The sequence below is a fragment of the Melanostigma gelatinosum genome (assembly GCF_949748355.1).
Source record: "Melanostigma gelatinosum genome assembly, chromosome: 8".
NCBI classification, from domain to species: Eukaryota; Metazoa; Chordata; class Actinopteri; order Perciformes; family Zoarcidae; genus Melanostigma; species Melanostigma gelatinosum.
In genome coordinates, this window is record NC_136641.1 from 24060258 (window position 1) to 24084933 (window position 24676).

At 43.7% G+C, this 24676-nt stretch overlaps 1 protein-coding gene across 1 annotated transcript; it reads left to right on the plus strand.

Annotated features, from left to right (window-relative positions):
• The first annotated feature begins 373 nt into the window (after positions 1-373).
• LOC306780391 (fibulin-2-like) lies at positions 374-24344 on the plus strand. Its single transcript, XM_079272751.1, has 17 exons — positions 374-434; positions 2511-3929; positions 10835-10949; positions 11384-11513; positions 13034-13229; positions 14058-14276; positions 15007-15117; positions 15642-15746; positions 16495-16626; positions 18644-18781; positions 19581-19721; positions 19969-20097; positions 20591-20716; positions 21060-21176; positions 21265-21393; positions 22308-22431; positions 23306-24344. The coding sequence occupies exons 2-17, from the start codon at positions 2594-2596 to the stop codon at positions 23661-23663; spliced, it is 3606 nt and encodes a 1201-aa protein (XP_079128877.1). The 5' UTR covers positions 374-434; positions 2511-2593; the 3' UTR covers positions 23664-24344.
• The last annotated feature ends 332 nt before the right edge of the window (positions 24345-24676 follow it).

Here is a 24676-nt window from a genome sequence, read left to right on the forward strand (position 1 = left end):
AACAATATTTGTGAACATGCACAAATGTACATAAATGTTAATTCTGTCACTTGAATGCCATTGCATTGTAACATAATTACAAGATTATATTACCAGAGAGGCACCATTAGTCTTCTGATCATGATATTCTTCTTCACAGCTATTAACTTTGAGATCATGACAATTACAGTGACGACACAATTTCCACTGACTTGCTGTTAAGTAATTTCTCGTATTTCGGATGATGCAGAAAATGAGAACAGAAGTATTTTCGAAAGTTGGAAATAATTCTGTGGAAGTTTGTCCCGCCCTCCCCCCTCCCCACACACACACACACACACACAAAAGGGGGGAGGGAGGGAGGGCGCTCCCCTCCAAAGTCGGAGTCAGGGAACAAACTTTACGCACAAGTTTCCTTTAGGAGCACAGCAGCGCCGCAAGGTCAGAGACGCAAGGTAGGCAACGTGATCTCTATGGATAAAAACAATCGATATGAATGCACAATTTGATTTATTGATAATTTCCACTGGACAACATGTGAATGTAAGGGAGAAACATTTAGATATGGGATCAATCATATTTTTAGTGTTTGATATTTGCTTGAGAGGTTCTTTCTTGTTGCCAAAATAATCCACGGTTCCTGGATATATTATAATACGCACTTTATTTGTCCTACATACTTTTATTTAATGTGTGCCTTACGACTGTTAAAGTCCACATGTTGATTTCGGCTTCTGTAACACGATGAGAAACAAGTAACGCAGATGGTTTGATCACCACAACTGTTGCTGAAACATCCAATTCGACAGCGAGCTCGTGCACTTTCAAACACGCGAGTCATTATTTTTTAATTTATTATCCTTCACTGGAATATTTTGGTACCAGCGTGTCCTCTCGTCGGTTCAGGAATCCAGAGCTGCGTGAAAACAGTGTTTGCAAGTGCGTGTGCGCGCGCGATTCACAGTGAGCCAAAAAAAAAGGATAAAGGTCATTTTTTGGCTACTGGAATGACAAGGCACAGTCGCTGTTTGAAATGCTTTGTGGGACATTGCCTGAGCTGATAGCCGAACGAACAACTCAACAGACTACCCATTCACAAAACAGCCCCATCAAGGTATTTAGAGGCAGATGAGTTTCATTCTCAGTCCATCACATTTCATTATCACCAAGCGGCCTTTTTTTTCTCCATGTGCTGAATTTCCCCTTTCACTCTGAATGTTGTAGAGCTGGACAGAGTTCCACTCAGCATGGCAGTGGGCCATGTGCCTGTTAAAGATCTGGTGAAATGATTTTGTACCTGCAGAGACACAAAGACATCATTGATTCTCTAACCGAGCTGCAGTGCACTTTTGTTTGGAGCCCGAGTTCGGAGGGAAGAGAAGGTGCTTATTTTGGAAGACCTCTACTTTTTATGTTATTTTCAAAGATGCACTGCATGTTTTGCTCAGCACACTAGAATTGGATCCAGTATCAGTGCACACAGTCAGGTAAAAGAACCAGGTTCATGTCTTTTAAAAAAAAATCAGGAGTTATACTGGCATCTGGAGCTCCATACTTCCAAGAAAGTAAGTGAAGGCAGCTTCAGTTGGAGGGACAAAGTAATCTGTAAATATCTCTAATCCATTTCTTTCTGTTGCTGCTCCTCTTTTGGTGGGAATATATTCCAACGGCATGCAGTTTGGGGGAAATGTGATAATTGGTGAGAAAGATTTCAACAGAAAATTTCTTGAGACAAGTTTGTCATGCAGAACAATTTTGAGTTTATCTCTATAACTGGCACAAAAGCAAGCGGCGAGGAAAAACAGGAAAAGCGAAATGGAAAACACCTGGTTCTCAATATGCTCCCTGTGCAGTTTGACGCACAACGAAAAGCTACAGTAACCTCATCAAATCCATTCATTTCTACACTTCACATGACTTTATTCATTACAATATGCCATTTTGTTACAACAGTACTTCTTCTAGTTCTTTGTTTATCATGTTATCCTTGAGAGCACGGTTTGCACACTCCACAGCTGTTATAGGCAGAAATGAACAATGGACTCAAATGACTGTAGAGTATTTGCACAACATCCCCACCATATTCCTGCAAAAACATTTTATGAGAATACAAAAACATATGCTGCAAAAAGATAACTCAGATAAGCAGTCCTGTAGCATATTGTTTTTGTACAACAAACTATAACATTGTCATAGACGAGAGGTTTTGTTGTTTCAGCTTCGTTTTTTTCTTCATTTTTGTTGGATTATTTTTGTACATATTTCTCTCAGTCAGTCATACCTTTGGCCAAATTTCCATGTGCAATCAAATATAAACCACAGCTTCCATCCCCTGCTGCGGTGCCAAACGAGTGGGCATGGAAAAGTTAACATTTGGCAGGTGGCCAAATTAAAGCAGACATGGTTATTAAGTTAAATTAAAATATAGTGTTTTTGAGCTGTGAAAATAAACCAAAAATAATAGGATTGTTATCAAGTTGAATGTCAGACATTTGTACTGTAAATATATTAACCACTGTTTACTTTCACAGGCTAAAAGACACACATCTGGAATAAAATCAAGCCTGAAGAGACACTTACTTTTCTTTCTTTTTCTTGTACTTTTCTGTGCAAAATGAACATTCAGACGGCAACATTGTTTTTAAGTTGGCTGATTCTGTGCATGGACACCTGTCTAAGCCAGAAAGACTGCACAGGTGTGGACTGTCCCGTTCTGCAGGGCTGCACCGGAACGGTTCTCGAGAAGGGTACCTGCTGCCCCACCTGTACTCAAAGGGGCTGCACCTGTGAGGGCTACCAGTACTATGACTGTGTCCGAGCAGGCTTCCGGAAAGGGAAAGTCCCAGAGGGGGAAGCTTACTTTGTGGATTTTGGAAGCACTGAATGCGTCTGTCCTCTGGGAGGTGGGAAGATAAGCTGTAATTTTATTCCGTGCCCTGAAATTCCCCCCAACTGCATTGAAATTGTACAGCCTGTAGATGGGTGTCAGGAATGTGGGCAAATTGGCTGTACCCATGGCAGCAAGAAGTACGATGCGGGACACTCCTTTCAGAAGGACCGGTGTCAGGTTTGCCACTGTCCAAATGATGGTGGACGGGTAATGTGTTCACATATCCCCGGCTGTGACCTTCGTAGTTCTAATAAACCGACCACTGAGAGCAACAACCCTTTGAGAGACATTAGCAGCCGTCATAACAGCCGACAAATGACTCCCGGAGAACAGTTCTCCGAGCTGGCACTGAGAAACACTTTACCTCTGTATAAGCCGGACCCACCCAGTTTTGGCACAGGGGATTATGACCACACACTGGAAGGCCCCACATCTTCCACGATCCAAGATCTGGCCCAACCACTGGAATCTACTACAGCACCACCAACTCACCCAGCGGCAAGCTCCACTTCCCTCAGCTCCCTTGATGACAGCAGACATGAGCTCAGGGAGACACAAAGAAGTTCTGATCCAGAGACCAGCAGTGAGGCTGAGGTCACTCATAACATGGATCCAACGACTACAAGGGAGCAGAGTGAAACATCCACAACGCTAACAACAACCACACAGAGAGTGACCACGGAGCACCACAGGCCGCAACAAGAACTTGGGGGACGGACCATTAGACCCAACAGTGGCAGAAACAGAGTGGTACAGGACACTTTAAAGGACTCAGCACACACCGCCCATGCAAACAAGGGGACCAGGCCCTCTGGTCATCATAAACACAGTCAGGGCAGTCACACAGGGAGTCATAGTGGCTCCCATTATGAAGAAGAAAAAGTGTCGGTGGAGCCCCGGCAGCCACTCGGTGAAGAAGAGCAGACCTCATATCCCACTATACAGTTCAATCCCACCAGCAGAGCTCCAGTCAGGATGAGGGAGGATAGAGAGCAGCCTCAAAGACAACCCCAAACCCTCTACAACGACCACTCTCAGGATGTGCAGGGACACACTGAAGGTACGTTATCATACAGCGTTTTATTTCAAAGAGTTTTAAAGGAGCAGTGTGTAAGATTTAGGGATATCTATTGGCAGAAATGGAATACAATATTATATTATATTAATAAGTATGTTTTCTTTGGTGTATAATCATCTGAAAATAACATTAGTTGTGTTTTTGTTTCCTTGGAAAGAGTTGCTATATATATACATATATACATATATACATATATATACATATATGTATATATATATGGAGCAGGTCCTCTTCAAAGAGCCCGCCACCATGTTTTTACAGTAGCCCAGAACAGACAAACCAAACACTGGCTCTAGATTGGGCCATTCATGTTTCACGTTTTTGCGTCGGCCACAGTATTTCTCAGGCTTGGCACATTGGAGAAGTTTCAGTTGTTTGCAATCTGCAACCTCATCGCTAGATGCCGCCAAATACTACACAATGCACTTTTAACCATATTTTATGATCAACAAACCATAGAAATAGAATAGGAGTAGAACGGACATTCCTATTCAAATCAACAACAACAACAATAATTGCCATTTTCTTTTGTACCAGTCATGGAAAACAGTTCAATGTTCGTTCCACTCCTATTCTAGTTCTAGGATCCGAACTTTTCTTCTTGAATAAAGTGTTTGACAGCAACAGAATTGAAAAGAAATCTGAAACATAAAATGTTTTGATTCGTTCAATGCCCACATCACAATACATCACAGTGTGATGATTTACAGCCTCGTAATGACGAGGTGAGGCTGTTATTATTTCCAAAGACATCACCCCCTTTCTTTTTCTCACATCCTGTCTTTTGAAGAGGAATTCATAATCACTCTATTCTCGCTGGCAGAGGTCCAGGAAAAACAATTGTTTAAGGAAAGTCTGTTTTCCCCGGATAGCATTTATCTACCTTACACGGAAGAGAAAAGAACAACACTAAGTATGCTCATTTTCGTGCATTCAACTTGAGAGAATGCTCTATTTCCCTCGAGGTTTGTAAGTAGCAAATAAGCCCTGTGCTATATTTTCATTAGTGTCCTTCTAATATGTCTGATAAATCCTTTAAGAGCAGCTGAAATGTCATTTTCTCTCCCACTTTGCTCTGGTGAGAGCTCCAGGGTTGTGCATCCTGCCTGTATCCTTCATGTGATGATCAGCATGTTCTCAAACAGATCAGCCCCCTTCGGGACAAATCTACCACAGGCCCCATGCAGGAGGGACAGGAGATGATGAAGTGATTGCTAGGATGTCTAGAAGATGAGTTACAATGCACTGGAAAATATGAGAAAAATATGTCTCATATCAAAGTGTGATGTTAAGTTACATCTATACAATAGGTCTAAAAATTCTGCCCCATAATCTTAATCTCATAATGCCATATAATGATTGCTTTAGCTTTAATTAATCAAATTCCATTCAGTTCCATAAGAGTTGTTGATTAATAAACTTCATGGTCGAGGCAAAACCTAATTACATCATAATTATCAATACTTTATGGCTTCATGGCACAAGTATCTCCACATTAACATACTCCCTTATGAAGTGAGTGAACTGCATTATGAAAGAGTGGATTTTATTAGCCATCCTCACTCCAGGGACTGAATTCATTTTGTGTGTTTTTGTCCAGCAAACCACAATGTTGTTAACCCTTCTTTACAACACTGTGATTTTAGTTGGGACCTGTCAGGACCTTTCCTTTCTTTCAGCACCTGGCCTCCATAGGTATGTCTTGTGTATGCTGAATGCATCGCTGAGGTGTTTCTGTGTGAACTCCAGAGGTGCCTGTCAAGTTCATTTACCAGCACACAGTTGGAGAATATAGGTTAGAAATTGGCTGTTTGTTGCTGTTTGCCATGACACGTTTTGTTAAGGAGGGCTACAGACTGAAGTCAAGTCTGGGTAAAATGTGAAACTGTGTGCGAGCCAATTTGAGAAACTCTTCTATTCATTCAGGGAGAAAAAAAGACTTTGGGTTTGACAGTTTTTCCACAACGTCCATAACTGCATTAGGATAACGCCCAGCTATTCCCTTGGGAATTATCGCTTCATGGAAGAGAGTTTTGACTTGACAGTCAGAGCAGGATATGTTTTTCTCCTGGGATAAGGAGCTCAAACTGGATGTAGGATGGAATGACACTGTGCTGGCTCACTGGTGAAGGTTATTGGACTATTGGAGACTTCCAGAGTGGTGACATGTTAAAACACAGACAGGAAAACAACACTGCTGATAAGGGCCGTGACTTATTCCTGTTATCAACGCCATTAGTAGAACATGCCAAAGTTATTTTGGAGAGGAAAAGAGAAGGCATGAAGAACAAGAACATGACCATTTTTCTGTCAACATAAATGATCCGCCTCTGCAGTTGCCTCTCGCTCTTTCCAACCAGATGCAGTGTGTGCTCAGAAGGGGGACGGGGGGGACGGGGGGACGGGGGACGGGGTTTGTTCAGGCTTTCTGATGCTGGGCTGGCCCTGGTATAGGATTTCTTTGGGGGTTGTACCTGTGAGCGGCATAATAGCCATGTGATGAATGAGACCACTGTTGTGGCTTGATTGCCAGACGCTACTCACTGCTCCCTCATGAGCCGGAGTGATTACCCCGTCTCTCGTGAGGCTGCTGGTTTCCCAATCTTTCCCAGTCATCGTCTCATCTGAAGCACACCTCCACACATTCTCCCCTCAGTAACTTCCCACTTTACCAAGCACCAATCATAACATTGAATCTTAGACATGGATAAATTGATTCAACTGAAGCATGCAAATCTTCTGAGCTGTGGAGGAATAACTAAAGAAATGCTTGTTTTCATCCACAGTCATGCTCCATATATGGGAGTAGGCTGAGCTGATGTGTAATTTTCCTTATAGCATTAAAAGGAGGGTGGATTCCAGAGCGTCCCGTCTGACAGTTCATTCCTGCACCACTACTGTGTAGATCAGTTTGAAGAAGATAGCGTTCTCTGGTTAATCTAGGGTGCCTTCCAGGTCATTTCCAGGAATTTTCGGCATATCTCTTATACACAACATGTCCTTACTGAAAAACCGCCTGATCCAAATGTCACCCTTGCGTATAAATAAAAAAAACATCTGCGCCAGATGCAGGAAACCACTCATAAAAAAGACCAAATGTATAACTAGAGAGCGATTGGTGATGAATTGCAGCACAATAACAGATGTGTCATTAACATACATGGCAAAGTGCAGCTGTATACAGATGTTTTTTGGACTTGCAATGCAAGCAGTCGCTAATGTTTTCTCCTCTGAATATGAAAGGCAGTAAACCTTTTCATACTAAATCTGACATTCATATTAATGCTTCATTGATCAAATGATTTCCAGGGCAGAAAATAGTTTCTTCTAATGAGGCTTGTAAAACCAACCAGGTTATATTATTCTGCTGTGTTATTTTCGTCCATCGGGTCCAAAATCAGGATTTGGATGAATTTCCTCTGGAAGGAACTGAGCAAATTTCCTGTGTTCTGGTTTGTGAACGCACTTTTGGAATAAGGCATAATAAGGCAATTGGGAGACAGATTCAGATTACTGTGGAGAATATTTGTTCAGAGGCGTGCAGTGGAATATACTTAACCAATTTAATATGCAATATGCACGATGCTGATGTTGCCTAGCAGGAACTTTAGAAAAACACCATGGGTGCGTGCGTGCGTGCTCGGATGTGTCAAGGACATGTGTGGCATCCTGAGCAAATGCAAGCTATAAATCACAGTAATTCAATGCATCATTAGTGATAAGTCCTCCTGGCAATGTGTGTGTTAGTGTTTAATTCAGGTTTTCTTACCACGAGGAGGTGTAATTGGATTGCAGGATGCTGTATGAAACCATCAAAGACTGAAGCGTCAACTGACCTTAACCCCGATTAAGACTGCAAAAAGATGGATCACACGAATGTTGGCTCACAATCTCAGGGAGATTAAGACATAAACTGTCAATGATTGAAACCTGAATTGGCCGTTTTGAAGATGAAGTCATGATGGCAGCGGGAGAGCCCTCCCTGTTAGGTCATATCCAGCTGCTTTTGGACGGTGATTATGTGTTTCAGAAGACACAATATCTCTGCAAGTGCTCATGTTGAAGGTGAGAAGAATATTGTGTTACTCCCACCCGAGCTTAACGCGGGACTGCAGACGCACGCACATACGCACACACATACACGGACATGCTGTAAAAGCTTTCAGCATCAATCATCTGACATGTTCAACCACGTGGGTTTGTATGTCATGGACCTTTGGCATTAGCTGTTGTTCACGTTGTTGGTCATGTTCTCTTCAGGCCCACCTGTATTATAAATCACTGCCAAGCCCACAAAAGAAAAGACACACAAGCGTTGATTAGGGGCCGTGCACTGCTTCATGACACCCCCAGACATGTTGAGAGTTGCCCTTTTTGGTTGTTATTCCAGCTTCATATTTTCAAAGGGTGTGATGTCACCAGTTTTGGATTTAGACGAGAGCAAAGCATCTGGTGTTAATGCTAGTCAGATGGAAATGTGTAATGACAGACCCGGAACAGAGAGATGCTCTTCAGCTACCTTTCAAGCGTATATTTTAGATCCATTGTGCAAGCACAATAAATCAACTTAGCTAATTATTGCGCTGCTGAATGGAACAAGTTGCGATATAGTCTTAATTAGAAGGTCTGTCGAAGAGACAGGAAGAGACCTGGTACGCTCGGCTAAATTACACTAAAATGACTTTAACTTTCTTTCTAAAAGCTACCAGGGAGCGTCTCCTCTCGTTGTAAAAAGAAGGCTGATCGTCTATGAGAAGCATGATGTTCATTTAGTAAGTTATGGTCCCATTTAGAGTAGAATAGACGATAACGCAGGATATGCTTTAGGGCGGGGCTACCTTGTGATTGACAGGTCACTGCCAAGGTGTTGTCCAGTCTGGGAGTTCTCCCCCATTTTCATCTTACAACTTTGGCAAAAAGCCAAGATGGCAACGGCCAAAAACCAAGATGGCAACGTCCAAATGCCAAACTCCAAGCTTCAAAAACCACAGTCCGCAAAACGGCTGACGTCACAGTGATTATGTTTGTTTCCCTCATTTCATCCACTAAATCCTTTGCAAACATGGTGACAAACTGTATGCATCTTAACTCTGTATACATCCCACATTGTGAATGGAAACACGGAGCAAATCTGTGCGATGTTCATGACGGGGGAACTGGTTTCACCTGGAGAAAATGAATAGGAAGCAAAAGGAGGAGAAAGAGTAATTATGTTCTCTGTCTTTTAATATACATTCACTTGGGTTCAAAGGGGACTTGTTTAACTGCACGGTTGGCACAAATACTGTAGTTATGTATCAAAGAGTCATTGTGCCTTTCAAGGTTTAGATTTTCTCCTGTCTGAACCTTTAAATGATGCACTGCTCTCTGAGTCTTGGTCTTGTTCTGTATGGGTAAATCAAAGAGAGTCATTTCAACTAAAATAAAGTGGATGTGGAAGTTGAAATGTTAGAATGACCTGAGGCACTCTCAGATGTCCGTGCTGATTTTCATGTATTTAGGATTGGATTAAGAGGATTTGGTCTGTCCTCTGAGTGACCCCCACACTCATTTGATTTCAGGCTTACGTTGGAACAGGCCGTGCTGTGAGAGACCAATTAAAGCTTAACTTTCGTCCGGACTGAAATATCTCAGCAAATGGACTGTCGTGACATTTTGAACATTCATGGATTCATGGTCCCCATAGGATCAACCCTCCTGACTTTTGGGATCCCCTTGAATGCATTGCCATGCAATTGGTAGACACCTTTATGTTCTCCATAGGATGAAATGTAATCGCTTAAATGACCCCGACTTCATCGAGTGCGAAGCACTAAAAACGTGCTTTGGTTTATGACGAAATAAAAACTAATGATATTCCCATTAGCCTGAGCTGTACTCTGTGTTTAGAGCTAATTAGAAAATGTTATGTTGACATGCTGAACTGAGATGGTGAACATTATACCTGCTAAATATCAGCATGCTGGCATTGTTAATATTATTATGATTAAGTATGTTTTCTTTCGTGTGTTATCACCGTACAATATTAATTTGCTGCCTAAGAATCAGCCGTTGTTATCTACGGAGCGGGTCCTCTTCATGGAGCCTGCTGCCGTGTTTCTACAGCGACCAAGAACAGACAAACCCAGAAAAGGGGTCATTCACGTTTTCACATTTTTGGGTCGACCGCTGTAGTTATCCCACCCGCCAGGCGGGAGAAGTTTCAGTAGGTTTGCATCTGCCAAATCCTACACACTGCACCTTTAAGTTAAAACGCCAAAAGCAGATTCCAGATGGTGTAAAACCAGAAAGACTCATATTCTGTCCTGTATGGTGTGACTGTTAAGACATGCATGTCACGAGTTGTGTCTTCTACAGTAGCGCAGGAGCCACAAATCAAAGCTGGAATGCGCTGCTCTGTTATTGAAGGGACACTTTTACATTTTTCCGGGAACCTGGATAATGTGTTTTGTCTCTTCCTACAGACGCAGTTTGAAATCTGGTCGAATGTGTTGCTCTTTCACTCTGCTCCAGCTCTGATGAGCCAGGATGTAACAAAAACAAATAGGACAATTTTACTTTGAAAGTAGTTTTATAGAGTTTTGGGTTCCATACTTTTCCCTGCCAATGTAAGTGAGTCGAGGAGACTGAAATTAAAAACACACATTGTACGTGCTATTTACAGTGCAGTCGAAGTCTGAGACAAGAGTGTTGCACCAAAGATGAAATACAGTTGCACTAACCGCATTTTACAGCATCTCACTGATGGGAATCCATGATGGGAAATGTTAAACCCTCCTCTTCCAGCTGAACTCACATTGTCACCATTATTTTGTGCCATTCCTCTGAAACACATGGCTGCACTAAGTGGGATAAAGCTGGAACTGGGTGTTTGCGTTTCATTATAGTTCCTGCCAAGGAGCTGTTGAAGACCTGCTGCGAGACAGGGGAGAAGTGGGCTTCAGCTAATGGTCACTGCAACAACATGGAGCCACCCGCAAAAGACAGGCACTCCATCTGCTGGTAAGGCCATTATTAAACGCCCGCTCAGATCATTGAGCTTAATTCTTATAATTAAATATAACAAACCGTGAATCATCTTAAATAGTCCTCTGTGGAAAGGCAGTTGGCTGTTTATCCACTTAATTTGACTTATTACCAAGTTAGATTTAGTAAAGTGACAAAACTAAAATGTGCAATGAAATGTTTTGTGATTATGGGTTTTTTATTTCTTATTACAAGATCAGTCATATTTAAGTAGATTTTTCTTTGGAAACGCCGAACGGTCCTCGGACCTTTGACTGGTAAATTAATACCATTTTGATTTAAATGTTTCCTTCTGATTAAATGCACACTATTTATTTTTTTTAAAACAGCTAACCATGCTCACTGTTTCTGTCAGGGCTGCAGTCCAAACACTTAGGCAGTGCTTTCTCCTTTGTGCTTTTCTCTGCCAGGACCGCCCAACAACAGTGCTGCCTTGGTTCCCTCAGAGCAGGCCGGTGTTTGGCTGGAATGAACGCAGCCAGAGCGGGAAATATGTGTCAGGAGGACGCCGGCGACAAATGTGGGATTGATTCCTACAAGGCAAGCGTCAGTGATCAGATACCCCGCGCAAAGGGCAAACTCAGTTTACTGGGTTCACAGTCAAACATAATGACATTGTCATTTTTAAAATGAAGCCTAATACAGCCTGAATTAGCGATTGATGAATGCACGAGTCAATGTAGAATTGAAAACACAGATGGTAATGTAGCCAGACAGTGAGAGTCTCTCTGTTTGAGCTACTTTATTCACGATACCTCCCCTGAGCATTACTGCTGTTGTGCCAATTCCCTGTTATTCAATTACCTTATTTAATTGAGGTAAAAATGATTTCGGGCCAATTGCAACTGAAGATTCCCACAGTCCTGAAGCTTCACTGGCTTCAAAGCAGACCTCAGCATTTGGAAATGTCAGATGTCAATTGTTTGGCCTTTGTGAAATTGTGGAAGCGTGGCCTGATAATTTAATCTGGTCAAACAGTAGCAGCAGTAGACACAAGGTTATTATGTGCATGAAGTCGCAGTGACTAAGTAACTCTATTGTGGTCACCCAGACTCCCAGAGACACTCATTTGCCATGTGACCCGTGTGCTGAAGGATACTTACTCACCTGCTCAGAGGCCCTTGCGCAGCATGAGCCCATTATCGACTCTATGCTGCAGTGCAGCTGTTAAATATTGGTTTTCATCGCCTTTTTGTGGGACCCCTGTAGATTAAGTAATATCAGGCCATCTACAACCACAGTGCATCACAGCGGCCATTACTAGAGTTGTATGTTTCATTATGCCCCCCCATACACTTTAAGTGGTGGTCTTGCTGAGAGCTACGGGGAAACAGACTCTGGGCAAGAAGAGAGTCGCTCCAAATTCATGCTTGTAACTATCAAAGTTCATTTCAACAGGATTACGAGTCTAAAGCAAGAGCTGTGAGGCCATTTAGACACAGTGAGCTAAATGTTAACGTCAGCATGCTGACATGCTCACAATGACAATACTAACATGCTGATTTTTATTCTAAACTAAAGTATTGAACAAATAAAAATGTTAGGATGGCACTAGGAAGGTTAAGGGATGACTAAAGTAATTACAGTTTATCCTGATGGGGACATGAATGTGGTTGAAACATTAAAACAAACAAAAGCCTGATGGTGGGGCTAGACCGGAGGAAAAGTCAAAGGATCACCAAAGTCCTTAAGATTCATTTTACTGACCTCGTGGATACCCCATTTAATATTGAGATGTGTCCCTGAAATACATGACAACTATTGTGGCACTCAAGGAAAAACTCAGGATCACCAAAGTCAGTGATTCTCCGTGAACTATGTTGTCAGTACAACATTTTTATGGCAATCCAATCCGACGGTTGTCAAGATATTTCAGTCTTGATCAAAGTGGGGGACCGACAATCCGGCATCGCCATCCTCGGAGCCGTGACGCTAAAAGCAAACCATGCAAACAGTATGGACCGCTGACTGGAATCCTTTTCACAGAATGTACAGCGGCTCCTCTAGAGAGCTCAATGATCCATGAATACACGTGAGACGACTAACTGTGCGACCCGCAGGAGTGCTGTGACTGCTGCTCTCTGGGGCTGCAGCTTCTCCGCGAGGGGCATCGCTGTGAAGCCCACCAGTACCTGGGCTTCCACTGCAGACACGTCGTTCTGACATGCTGCGAGAAGGAGGAGAGCAGCAATCAAGACGGCTGGCACTCCGTCAGAGAGAGGCCCGCTCTCGACTCCACTCCACAACCAAAAAAAAGTACTGTCATCTGCACACACACACACACACACACACACACACATGCCAGAATGTGAATGCATTGCATGCTCCATGCCAAGGGAGAGGATGTTGTTGGGTGGGGGCATGTAATGCACTCCGGTGCACTGCCAGGAAAAAGCACAGATTTCAAATAGACAATCCATTTTCGTTGAAAGGAAGCATTGTAGTAGGATCCCCCAACCCTGCTGAAAAAGGTTGCGCCTCATTGGCCTCCCAGAACAAAGTGTAGTAGTCTAGTTCACCCCTGTGCTTTGATCCTAAGAGATCTAATGCCTGTCTGCCTGGCATTGCATTTCATCCCTTTTTAGTAAATCACCATGTTGGTGTGAACAGTCTTGCACTGATTTGAATTGGCTGCTGGTGAAAAAGGTTTTTTGAAGAGTTATCTGCCTTCTGGTCATGGGTGATCAGGTGCTTTTCATTAGCTTTTTCCTTTTCTCTTTTATGGTTCTATTTCCACCTCATGACAAACACTTTGCCCAGCCCACTTGGGATTGCGGGATGTGGGATGAAACATGAGAAATACAGCAAGACATCCTCCGTTAAGTTATTCATCAGAACATCTTATTGTAACTTGTATTGTTGCATATTGCCGTGCTGCAAGAGCCCATCCAAGGCGTTGCAAACTCATTTCAGACAAACAAGAACAGAAATCCACCTAATCGTTGTGGCCATCATGTTGTTACTGTAATTATTATACATAAAAGGTGTTTTCCTTTCAGGAAAGCTATAAAACTATGTTCAACGGTATTATGCATTCGTTCATATTAAAGAGCTTTATTGCCACTCTCTCTCTGTGTGCTGTAGTATCCGACAGCCCGTACCCTAAAGAGGCCTTCTCCATCGCTGAGGAGCGGGACGGGGAGAATGCAGTGGAGGGTCCTGTTGAGTACGAGGACGTGGACGAGTGCCTGATATACGAGGGCAGTATCTGCCACCACAGATGTGTCAACACGCCAGGCTCTTACCGTTGCGAGTGCCTCCCTGGATACGCGCTGCAAGAGGATGCTTTCACTTGTACACAAGGTAAAGTCAACACCACCGATGGTATTTTGTCACACGGCGCTAGCAGACATTTCCAGCCATGTTAGAGCACAGGAAATGTGCCATTTGCTCCTTAAAATGTGATTTACAGTCCGCGTTCCTGTCAGGAAGACCCCATTTGTCCTAATTTGTCTGCACATTCACAGTGTATTATTTTCCTGGTCTCTTTGAGTCCCTTCCTGTCTGCCAGCCCTCATACTGCCTCGTAATAGTTATTTTAATCACACACTAACATCCCTTTCCTGTACCGACATCAATGCTCACCCGATCACATCTCTGCTGTCGTCGAAAAGCTTTTTCAGCTGAAGGGGGGAAAAAAAACATCTTTGTAAATCACTCTTTGCACAAACGGAAGGTCCGCTCAGGTGTATACGCTTTCGATGTATTTTCAGGTGATGTTGTCTGCAGTGTGGCAGACTTTAATCAACAGTGCCTTTCACCAACACAAGCCTGTCTCAACAGGACACTAATGCCAGAGCTCCCAGCAAATTACAGTGAGGGTTGGGGCTCACGAATAAAACCCAATGTTTGTCTGCAGCCAGCTTGTCTTCCCGTCTCACCTTCTCTGATATTACATCCCTCATCTGCAGCTACTAGGCCTCATGCCGTCGGCTCAAGCCTCTAACTAAGACCGCAGACGACGTGAGAGTTGCAATTCTTGATTGCAGTGTAAAGCCTCCCTCCTGTGACGGGCTTATTCATGTTTCTGCAGAGACGGTGGACGAGGAGAACAGACTGAAGGAGGACGACAGAGCGGCGGTGGAGCCCACTTCACCTCTCCCGCCTCCCACCCAGCCCGCCGTCCCAGCCGACCCCTGTGAAGGTCAGAGACGTTGGGCTTAATAAGCGGACAGGGAGCTGCAGGCCCGACAGCCCACAACGGGCCCATTCGGTCAGCCTCAGTGGGAGACTGGAGCATGCCTCTTGATGCAGCCAAATTATGTTTAGAGGACAGCACAGGCTGCTATAGATTGAAATGTTATGATGTCACGCTCACCCTCCACCGTGAGCTGTGATTGTGCTGCAAATGGCAAACACAAGTGGTGAGATCGCAACAAAGGTCAGTTTGTTTTCAGCATCGGGTGCTCATTCTCACCAGTTCTCCTCCGTATCATCATCTGCGCGGGGTCAAGTCTTGTTTGTCTGGTTTGGTTTCCATGACACCAGGGTGGGGGGCCTGCCACACTGCGGGCCAAAAGTAGGAAATACAATATGACCAGGTCAGGGGTCAACCTGCAACACAGTAAATCATGTTCTGTCTCCCGCCCAGCTCTCCTCTGTTGGTGTTGTGTGGAATAGTAGGACAGAATATTTCATTTTAACCTCACCACGCAGTATTATTTTCAGGAAACGGCCCATGTGAGCAATACTGCACCTCAGTGGGCGGAAGGCCACAATGCTCCTGTTTCCCAGGATTCTCTCTGGTGACGGCTGACGGACGCTCCTGTGAGGGTAAGGAACTAAAATGGAGCTGTAATGCTGAGAACCTTTTCTTCACATCACACCAGCAGGGCATGTGGAAATTTCGTGCAATTGTAGAAGTGAGAAAAAAAAAGGCTCTCAGTTTCAGTCAGAGTAGTTTGCTTCCAGCCGCGGAGAGTTTCTTGGCATGACTGTCTGCCACTGATTCTTCTTTTCCTCTAATCATCGCCTCTATGTGCAGGTCTGCATCACAATGTTTTTTTTTCTGGAATATATATATACTGTATATACTGTAATGTTCCTGAACTGAGACGCTACCGGAGGCATCATCTCAACTATCCATGCATTATCCCGATAGCGTGGCCAACTGCATCCCACATTTATCCTTTTTTTCCTCTCAGAATGGTGGTGGGCTGTTTTATCGTGAGGCTGATAAGCTCCTGCTCTATTGTGTCTAAGCTGTCTCCCTGGGGATGTGTTTTTAAGTTAAGCCGTGTCCACTGGTCCGTCTCCTGCTTGTCAGCCGCAAACTGGGGCTGCGACCCAGAGAGTAGCTCAGTGTGGTGACAAATGTCTCATTGTGTGGATGTTATACCCGGTGGCTTTGCCCCTAATCTCTCTCCCAGAGGAGGGTCCTACCTGTCTCTTTAATCCGCTTCTAACCGCCGACTGCTCCACACAGACCACGGCTCCTTGTCCTACACCTATTCATCCAGCGTGCACTTTTCATTATTTGTTTTCTCTCTTCACACAACTGTCTTTTATCCTTTACATCCAGACGTAAATGAGTGTCTGTCCGGGAATGTCTGCCAGTTGGGTGAGCGCTGCGTGAATACCGCGGGGAGTTATATCTGTCAGAGACCGATCACCTGTCCCCCGGGATACCAGATCAACAACGACATTTGTGAAGGTACACCGCCTCTCATCAGCGTCATAGCATTCACTTCCACCCGCAGTGAATATGTTGTTCATACCAGCAGGAGAGCGTTTGTATTGCTGCATGTTCACAATGTACGGAAAAACACATTGTTCAGGCAAACAATTGCTGAGACCACCCATCGAAAGTAAGTATTGAAAATTAGTTTTTTAGTTTTTTAATTCTCATGTGAGCACACAGACAAAGAGGAATAATAAAAAGAAATAGTGCTCCAGAGAGCTCTTTCCATAGTATTTGCTGTTAACTCTCAATGTAAAGAGCTGCCTGGCTTGTCTTTGTGGATGGCGCCCAACTTTTACATGCAAGAGTAAACTTCCCAATACGTCTCATTATTTCCATGCCCCATAAATTGTGGCTGAGCCGAGGTCTCATTTACAGAGCAGCAGCAGTGTTCAGGAACAGGGACCCCCGAGATGAGTCTTAGATGTGCTGTAAGTGCCGTTTGAGACTGCAGATGGGTTTCAGGCGAGGAAAACACAGCTAATCTGCAGCTCCTTGTCACGTTAAAGAATGCTCAATCAGGCAAAATGAGCATTTAACAAGAAAGTATGTTTAATTGAAGCTTCCAAACAGCTGCCACTTTAGGTCGTCGTCATACAGTGCGGAGAAAAAACAAAACGCCCGATTCATAAGAGGCTGTAGTGAAATGCTCCTTTTGCCTCCTCTCACAAATGAAGCAACATTAGCACACAGGGAAAAATTGTGTGGCTATTTATTCAATTGCCAGAATATATTGAACACAAATATTCAAAAAAGACAGAAAACACCCCCAACACATTGGAAATATAAGCAAATGAGAGCAAGAGTCTACATGCTGCTCTGTGAGGCTGTAGCATTGCAACATGCTCACAAATGCTAAGCTGCTGATGTTTAGCAGCTAAACATATTCCCCATCTTAGTTTAGTTTGTCAGCATGCGTTTGGTAATCAGCACCGCCGAGGCTGATGGGAAAGTCTTGAACATTTGATTTGACGGCACTAGATGAGAGGTCAGAGGATCCCCAGAGTTATTACAATTCGTCCTGGGGGGGGGGGTGATGTAATGGCAATCTATCCAACAGTCATTGAGATATTTCACACCGAGTCACATCTCTAAACCTCACAGTGGCGCTAGAGGAGAAGTCAAGGGATCACCAAAGTCATTGGGATTCATTGTCTGGGAATCACAAGTCCTTGAAGTTGAACAGCAACCCAACCGCCGATTCTCTGCATGAAGCCGTGCCGTCATAGCGTGGCTGAAAAGAACCCAAATCATTTGAAATTGTCTCTAACTTTTCTTTTCCTGAAGACGTGTCCTTGTACATAGAATCTTGATGGCATTTCAGCCAAATTCATCATGTCTGTGACAGGAGCAACGTGTTCAATCACTGCTGTTTAGAGAGCGATGGCTGCTTCCCAGAGCTGTTTTAGGCCTCTATACAGCAATTACGGCGGTACAATCCTGCAAACCTGCCTGAAAATACAAGGCGCTCGTGCATTAATTCGCACATACACACACACACATGCACCACGTGTTGTGTTCCTTTGAGATTGTGATTTCCCTCCAGCTTCGGTTCGTCCTCTGGCCACAGATGTCAGAGGACTCTTGTGGAATAACACTGCAATATTCTTTCACACACTGCAGAGGACCACTGCTGGTTTTAACTCATTAGGTGTGTTCATCTAGCTGAAATAATTCGGGCCATTTCGGTTGATTGGTGTCGATAAGAGTCCTGAGTTGAAATACGATTCTTTTACTCTTGATTAACTTCTTGAGTAATGTCAGGGAACGCTTTGTGACAGATGAGCAGCATGAAAAGTGAGTACCTGCACAATCTGCTATTTAACCACAGCGCCACTCAGTGGTGAAATGTGGCATTACAATGTATTTTGCAGTTTGTACACATGTGGTGGATTATTAGACTGAAACTAATATTATTTGTTTTGGGTTTTAAATGCAATTAGTCATTGACTCAGTCCTCAAGAGCTCATTTATTCCTCTTCTTCCTCAGATATCAATGAGTGTGTGCAGCGGAGCCATACCTGTGGGATCGGTTTCGAGTGTGTGAACACCGAGGGCTCGTTCCGGTGCAACCCCAAACCTCGATGTCCTGTGGGCTTTAACCGGGACCTACAGGGCAACTGTATGGGTGAGCAAAACCAGGGGCTTTGCTGATGTCTATCAATGCAATCGTTCCCAATCTTGGGCAGGTGATTGAGGGTAAAATGTATGGAGGTTCCATTTAATTACACATATTGTTTCTGGTTTTAATTATGCTAATAGAGGAAATAAACTGATGTTTGTTGAGGGGGAAACAAACAAATGAATGAATATGTGGCAATGTGTGAGGGATAAATCTTACACAGCAAACAAACAAGGGGCTTCAGCCTTTTGTTTTTCACAACATCAGTATTTTCTGTTTGTTTTGAGAGTGAGTGAGTGAGCCAGGAAGAGCTGTAAATTCCCCCACAGGTGAATCATAGTCCATGTAGGTCGTAGCTGACGCCATTGCAGGTGAATCGACGCGGCTTCGGTGACAGAGGGGTTAAATGCCACACAGACAGGAGATCAGACAGGTTGCTGTTAGGGGCTGCAGAGGGGTGGATGAAAGCCAACTCTCTGTCCTCCTCCAGTACAAACTGATGCTGTGGAATTAGCCCCCGGGGGCAGGAACTGGGGCATGTCGAGGCAGCCCCTGTGAAAAGGAGTGCAAGAGAAAATGCTCTGAGAAATGAGCGAATTGAGGAAAATGTCAGACACGCACACACATAACACAGTAAACCGAATTGAATGCGACCGTGCGATGTGCGTTTTGCTTTGATGTCTCGGTGTGGCTAAAGAGCGGCCCTCTGCTCTCTCATGCCCTGCCTTTGTGCCTTTGGGTCTTCACTCTGTCTTCATCTTCGTCTCCCTCTCTCTCTCTCTCTCTCTCGCTCTCTCTGCAACAGATATTGACGAGTGTGGCGCGTCGGCCCAGCCATGTAGCCTGGGATTCAACTGCATCAACACTGTGGGATCCTACATGTGCCAGAGGAAGATAATATGTAGCCGTGGCTATCACGCCAGTCCTGACGGATCCAGATGCGTTGGTATGATGTGTAGTTGTCACACATGAAGGATCTGTAACGGTTTTGACATACAGACTTGTAGACGTAGGTGTGATTGAAGTCAGAGCATCATTTTTAGTTTTTTTTTTCCAGTGCAGCAGAGAATAAATCAGATTACTTCACGCATGAAGGAGAGTCAACAAAACATGAATTCATTCATGAAGTGGTGGCAGCTGAATGTCATCATTCTCATTTCCATCTTTCCTTTCCTTTCATGTGTGTCTCGTAGATGTGGACGAGTGTCAGAGCAGTCTGCATCGATGTGGAGAGGGCCAGCTGTGCCACAATCTGCCCGGTTCCTATCGTTGTGAATGCCAGACGGGCTATCAGTATGACTCATTCAGGAGGATGTGTGTAGGTAGGTTGGACATTTAAACGCACCGTCATGCAGAAGAAGCACATTAATGCAAATGCAAGTTTTGTTCAGAGCGAGTAAAAGCGGTGCTTTACCGTAAATATTTTGCCCTTACTCCCCTGCTCGTTCTGCTCGCCCTCCATCACTTGGGCACACCTTTCACACTACTTTACAGCCACCCCTCGTCTTTGCCGGCCCACTCTGGCAGCTCCTGTTTATTATTCTGCAGTGGGAGAGCTGCTGCCGTTAGCCAGGCTCTGCTGCTGGCTCCTGCGATCACGAGGATCACGTCTCCTGCAGCAGAGGACTCCGTCCCCTGGCCCCCTGCTGCTCCCACTGCTTTGTGATTCCCTGTGTTGTGACTCTCATAGTAATGGACTCCGCTCAAGTGTTTAGACTATCAGCACTCTCTCGTTTGACACGCGCCCACACAACACACACGGGCGAATGCAGTACACCCTTGCAGAGGTATGATGACACTGCTTCTTCCTCTCAGATGTAAATGAGTGCTGGCGCTACCCGGGCCGCCTGTGTGCCCAGACCTGCGAGAACACCCCGGGCTCCTTTGACTGCTCGTGTACCTCTGGCTTCCGCTTATCCGGCGATGGCAAGAACTGTGAAGGTGTGTGTGTGTGTGTGTGCATCCGGGTATGTACGTGTCGGTGCATGCGGTTGTATGTTTCTTGTGAACGTGCGAGTGAAAATATGTGTGTATGAACGTGCTTTGTTGGTGTGCAAAGCTTTTGTGTCGGTGCATGAACAGTGCAGATTCCTAGATGTTGCTGAGGAGTGATGGGTGTCAGTGTTACACTCTACATCATGCCATGCATTCAAGCGCAAACCAGTAAAAAAAACATAATTGGCTTCATAACAACATCGTGTTTATATGTTCGGATGAAAACATTGGAAATCCTTTGATCAAACGAATTGTGACAGTAATGAGCGCCAACCTCTAATCTCTCCAGACGTGAATGAGTGTTTGGCCAGCCCATGCAGTCAGGAGTGTGCCAACATCTATGGTTCCTACCAGTGCTACTGCAGACAGGGCTACCACCTCAGGGAGGACGGGCACACCTGTGAAGGTGGGGCACACCAGGACACGTCACTAATGTACATGTTCGCTCATGAATCAGTTTCACGTGACTTACTTCCTCCTTGTCGTCCGTCCAGACATGGACGAGTGCTCCCAGCGCATCGGCCATCTATGCACCTACAAGTGTGTGAATGTTCCTGGCAGTTACCAGTGTGCTTGTCCCGAATATGGATACGCCATGTCTCCAAACGGACGCTCTTGCAGAGGTGAATACCAACCCTTAAAAAAACTGAAAACAATGGATGCACTCGCTGTTATGTAGCTGCTTCATTACAAGTCAACCGTATTGCGTTCTGCTTTGAAACTCAGCTCCAGCACCCAGGTGTCAGAGCGCAACAATACTATTTGCACGTGGGAGGGATAGCCAAAGTGGCTGTTTACAGCCGGGTGTATACACAGCATGGCAGAGACGAGCACGCAGGTGTCCGTAGCCAACAATGTTGTCTGCGCCCGGCCCGGGCACACATGTTTAGTTTTATTAAACCCAACCAAACTGTGACTCGAAAATGGTAAATAATAATCATAAAAAAGCTGAAAATAATAAAAACGAGGCTTCTCACAGGAGTCAAACACCAACATCCTGAGTGATGGTCTTGAGTCCGTCCCATTCATCCACCACAACATTTGTCATGCACAAGCTTTGTTGCTATTTATACTATACTATGACTTTTACTACAACTACTACCGCTGAATCTTAAAGCCTTTTCGGCTACCTAACTATTGCTAACTTAGTTGTCATATTCAACTTGGCCGGGCGTAAATAGCTGCTGTGTGACTATTCTCACCCCGGTTCAAATACACTCCGGATTCTCAAAAGCACTCATTTAACTCGTCACGGAGTGTACAGTGATGGTTATGCTCAGATAAATCTAATTGGTACTTTTACAGAGGCTCAGTAATTACACGGACTGTAAAACTTTATTGGCCTAAACATTTTGTTTTGCTCATTTCATTTTTTTTCTTCTTCCTTGAGCAGTTTTCCCACAACGAGGACGAGTTCTTGTCTTACATGTTTCCGCAATGAGGCTTTTCCTCAAAAGTTCAACTGTGCCGTGACGAGCACGCCTCTCCTCGTCTCCAGGCAGTAAACCAGCCCTTGTGCATTCACTGTGTGCTTTAGATATCGACGAGTGTGCCGCGGGGGCCCATAACTGCTCTCTAGCTGAGACCTGCTACAACATCCAAGGAGGGTACCGCTGCATCTCTCTCGACTGTCCACCCAACTACCGCAAAGTGTCCGACACGTAAGCGATTAAATCAGTTAGAAATCCATTCTAGTGATCACTGTGATGCCTCGCTGACCTTTCATGGGCTTGATACTCTGTTATGTGTGTATGGTGCATGTGAGGGAGGATATTTTTAAGAGGTAAGGAAGTGAAATGACAATAGAAATCAGTTTATAGGAGATCAGGACAGTCAGCATTAGATGGCATCAATCAGTTTAACTGATATCACGCACAAGCTCATGTACAATAGTACTTTTTATTACCAAATACAAATTATTATTAATAATCAATGTCATTGCTCCTGAACAATATTACTTTTCTAGATAGTTTACTTATTTAACTATATGCATATTTTGTTGTGATTCTAGTCGGCACTGGTTTTCTGATGCACTTTATATTTATTACTCATTTTTGAGAAATCTTTTCTACAAGTATTTCCTTCACAATAAATAAAGGTCTCTCTCTCTCTTCATTTTTGCAGAATCAGCTTAATTCATGTACATTCTTCTTTTTGGAGATTATTTTTGATTTGGTGATGACCCCATCATATTATCTTATGATAATGATGATAATATTATCATAATATAATAATAATTATTATTATTATTAATAATAATAATAATATTAATTATTATTATTAATAATTAATTAGTATTAATTATATAATTACAGCTATATAATCAAATATATAATTATATATTATTAATTATAATAATTAATTATTATTAATAATTATTATTATTAATAATAATAGTAATTATTATTATTATAATAATAATAATAAGATAATAATATTATCATAAGATAATAAATCATGTACTTTGAATTGCCTTGTTGTTTAAAACGTGCCCTCCAAAATAAAGTTGCCTGGCCATCCTTTCGTCCCCTGTAGGCGCTGTGAGCGGATCAGCTGTCCCAACTACCTGGAGTGTCAAAACTCCCCTCTGAGGATCACCTACTACTACATCAGCTTCCAGTCCAACATCGTCATCCCCGCTCAGATCTTCCGCATCGGACCCTCCCCCGCCTACTCGGGAGACAACGTCATCGTCAGCATCGCGCAGGGAAACGAGGAGAACTACTTCGGCACCCGGAAGCTGAACGCCTACACGGGCGCCGTGTACTTAAATCGACAGGTTGAGGGCCCGCGGGATTTCTCAGTTAACGTGGAGATGAAGCTTTGGAGACAGGGGACGTTTACCACGTTCCAGGCCAAGATCTTCGTCTTCATCACGGCCAACTCACTCTAACAGTTGGCGATGTGCTGTGGCCACTAAGGACCTTTTCCTATCACCAGTTAACGTCATAAAGACAAGTGCACCACTGTCTGCCGTGACTGGTTTGAGCAGTTACTCTCTCGTCCAGTTGAAGTTAATATCCAAACATTGCTGTTAGAGGAGTGGAATATTCAGAAAGAAACTGCTTTACATCAGTGTCTGCTTTCACCGCAATTGCATGAAAAAAGTCTGTAATTATCTTTGTGTTCTTTATTTCTCACTTGAATTGCTATTGTGCATGTCATTCATTTCCAAAACTCATTCCGTACTCTCAAAAAGCCATTCAAATCTGAATCCCCAATAATAACGTTGGCGATACAAAGACATGTAGATGTATGTTTTGATTATCTTCACCAGATGTGAAGCATAAAGGTGATAAGTAGCTTCAAGCTGAGAGACTTGTCTCCCAGATCTCTGCTCACATTCTGCTCTGTGGGGAAAGCAGAAGAAATAGTTTTGAAAGAGTTTCCACGACGTCTCTTTTCTTTCCCCCTGCGCTGCTTTTTGTTTTGTTTTGTCTTCGAAGTATTCTACATCATATAATTTGACTCTATGTGGTGTATTGTTGTATCCCTGTAATCAGACACATTATAAATGGATGTATTATATTTCTTATGCTAGATTTATACGTTGCAAAGTATTTTAGTGAAACAATAAAAAACACCAATGTGATTTGGTGAGAATTGACGACTTTTATTTATAAGGAGGAATATTATTTGTAATTCTCACTGGACACACTTATATTCTCTGATTGTATGCAGCTTATATATGCTGTAGTGAGCATTACTCCTCTGTGAAGTTGTTAAAATGTATAATCTACTCTTGTCAGGGCATGTCACACAGTAGATATCCGTGCCTGTTGTATTTACATACCTGTTCACGCCTTGCTCGTGAACCCACCACGAGCGCCATCCATCAGCACACGGCTGCTCGACGCTCGCACATTTTACGACGGCTCATCAAAGCAATGATCGTGTTTGATATCT

What these genes read in the sequence shown, in the direction of transcription:
- LOC306780391 (XM_079272751.1), top strand. Translation starts at nt 2,594, where the DNA reads ATGAACATTCAGACGGCAACATTGTTTTTAAGTTGGCTGATTCTGTGC. An exon ending in TGACGGACGCTCCTGTGAGG is followed by an intron (nt 15,747 to 16,494) that starts GTAAGGAACTAA and finishes CTTTACATCCAG; the next exon opens with ACGTAAATGAGTGTCTGTCC. An exon ending in AAACGGACGCTCTTGCAGAG is followed by an intron (nt 21,394 to 22,307) that starts GTGAATACCAAC and finishes TGTGTGCTTTAG; the next exon opens with ATATCGACGAGTGTGCCGCG.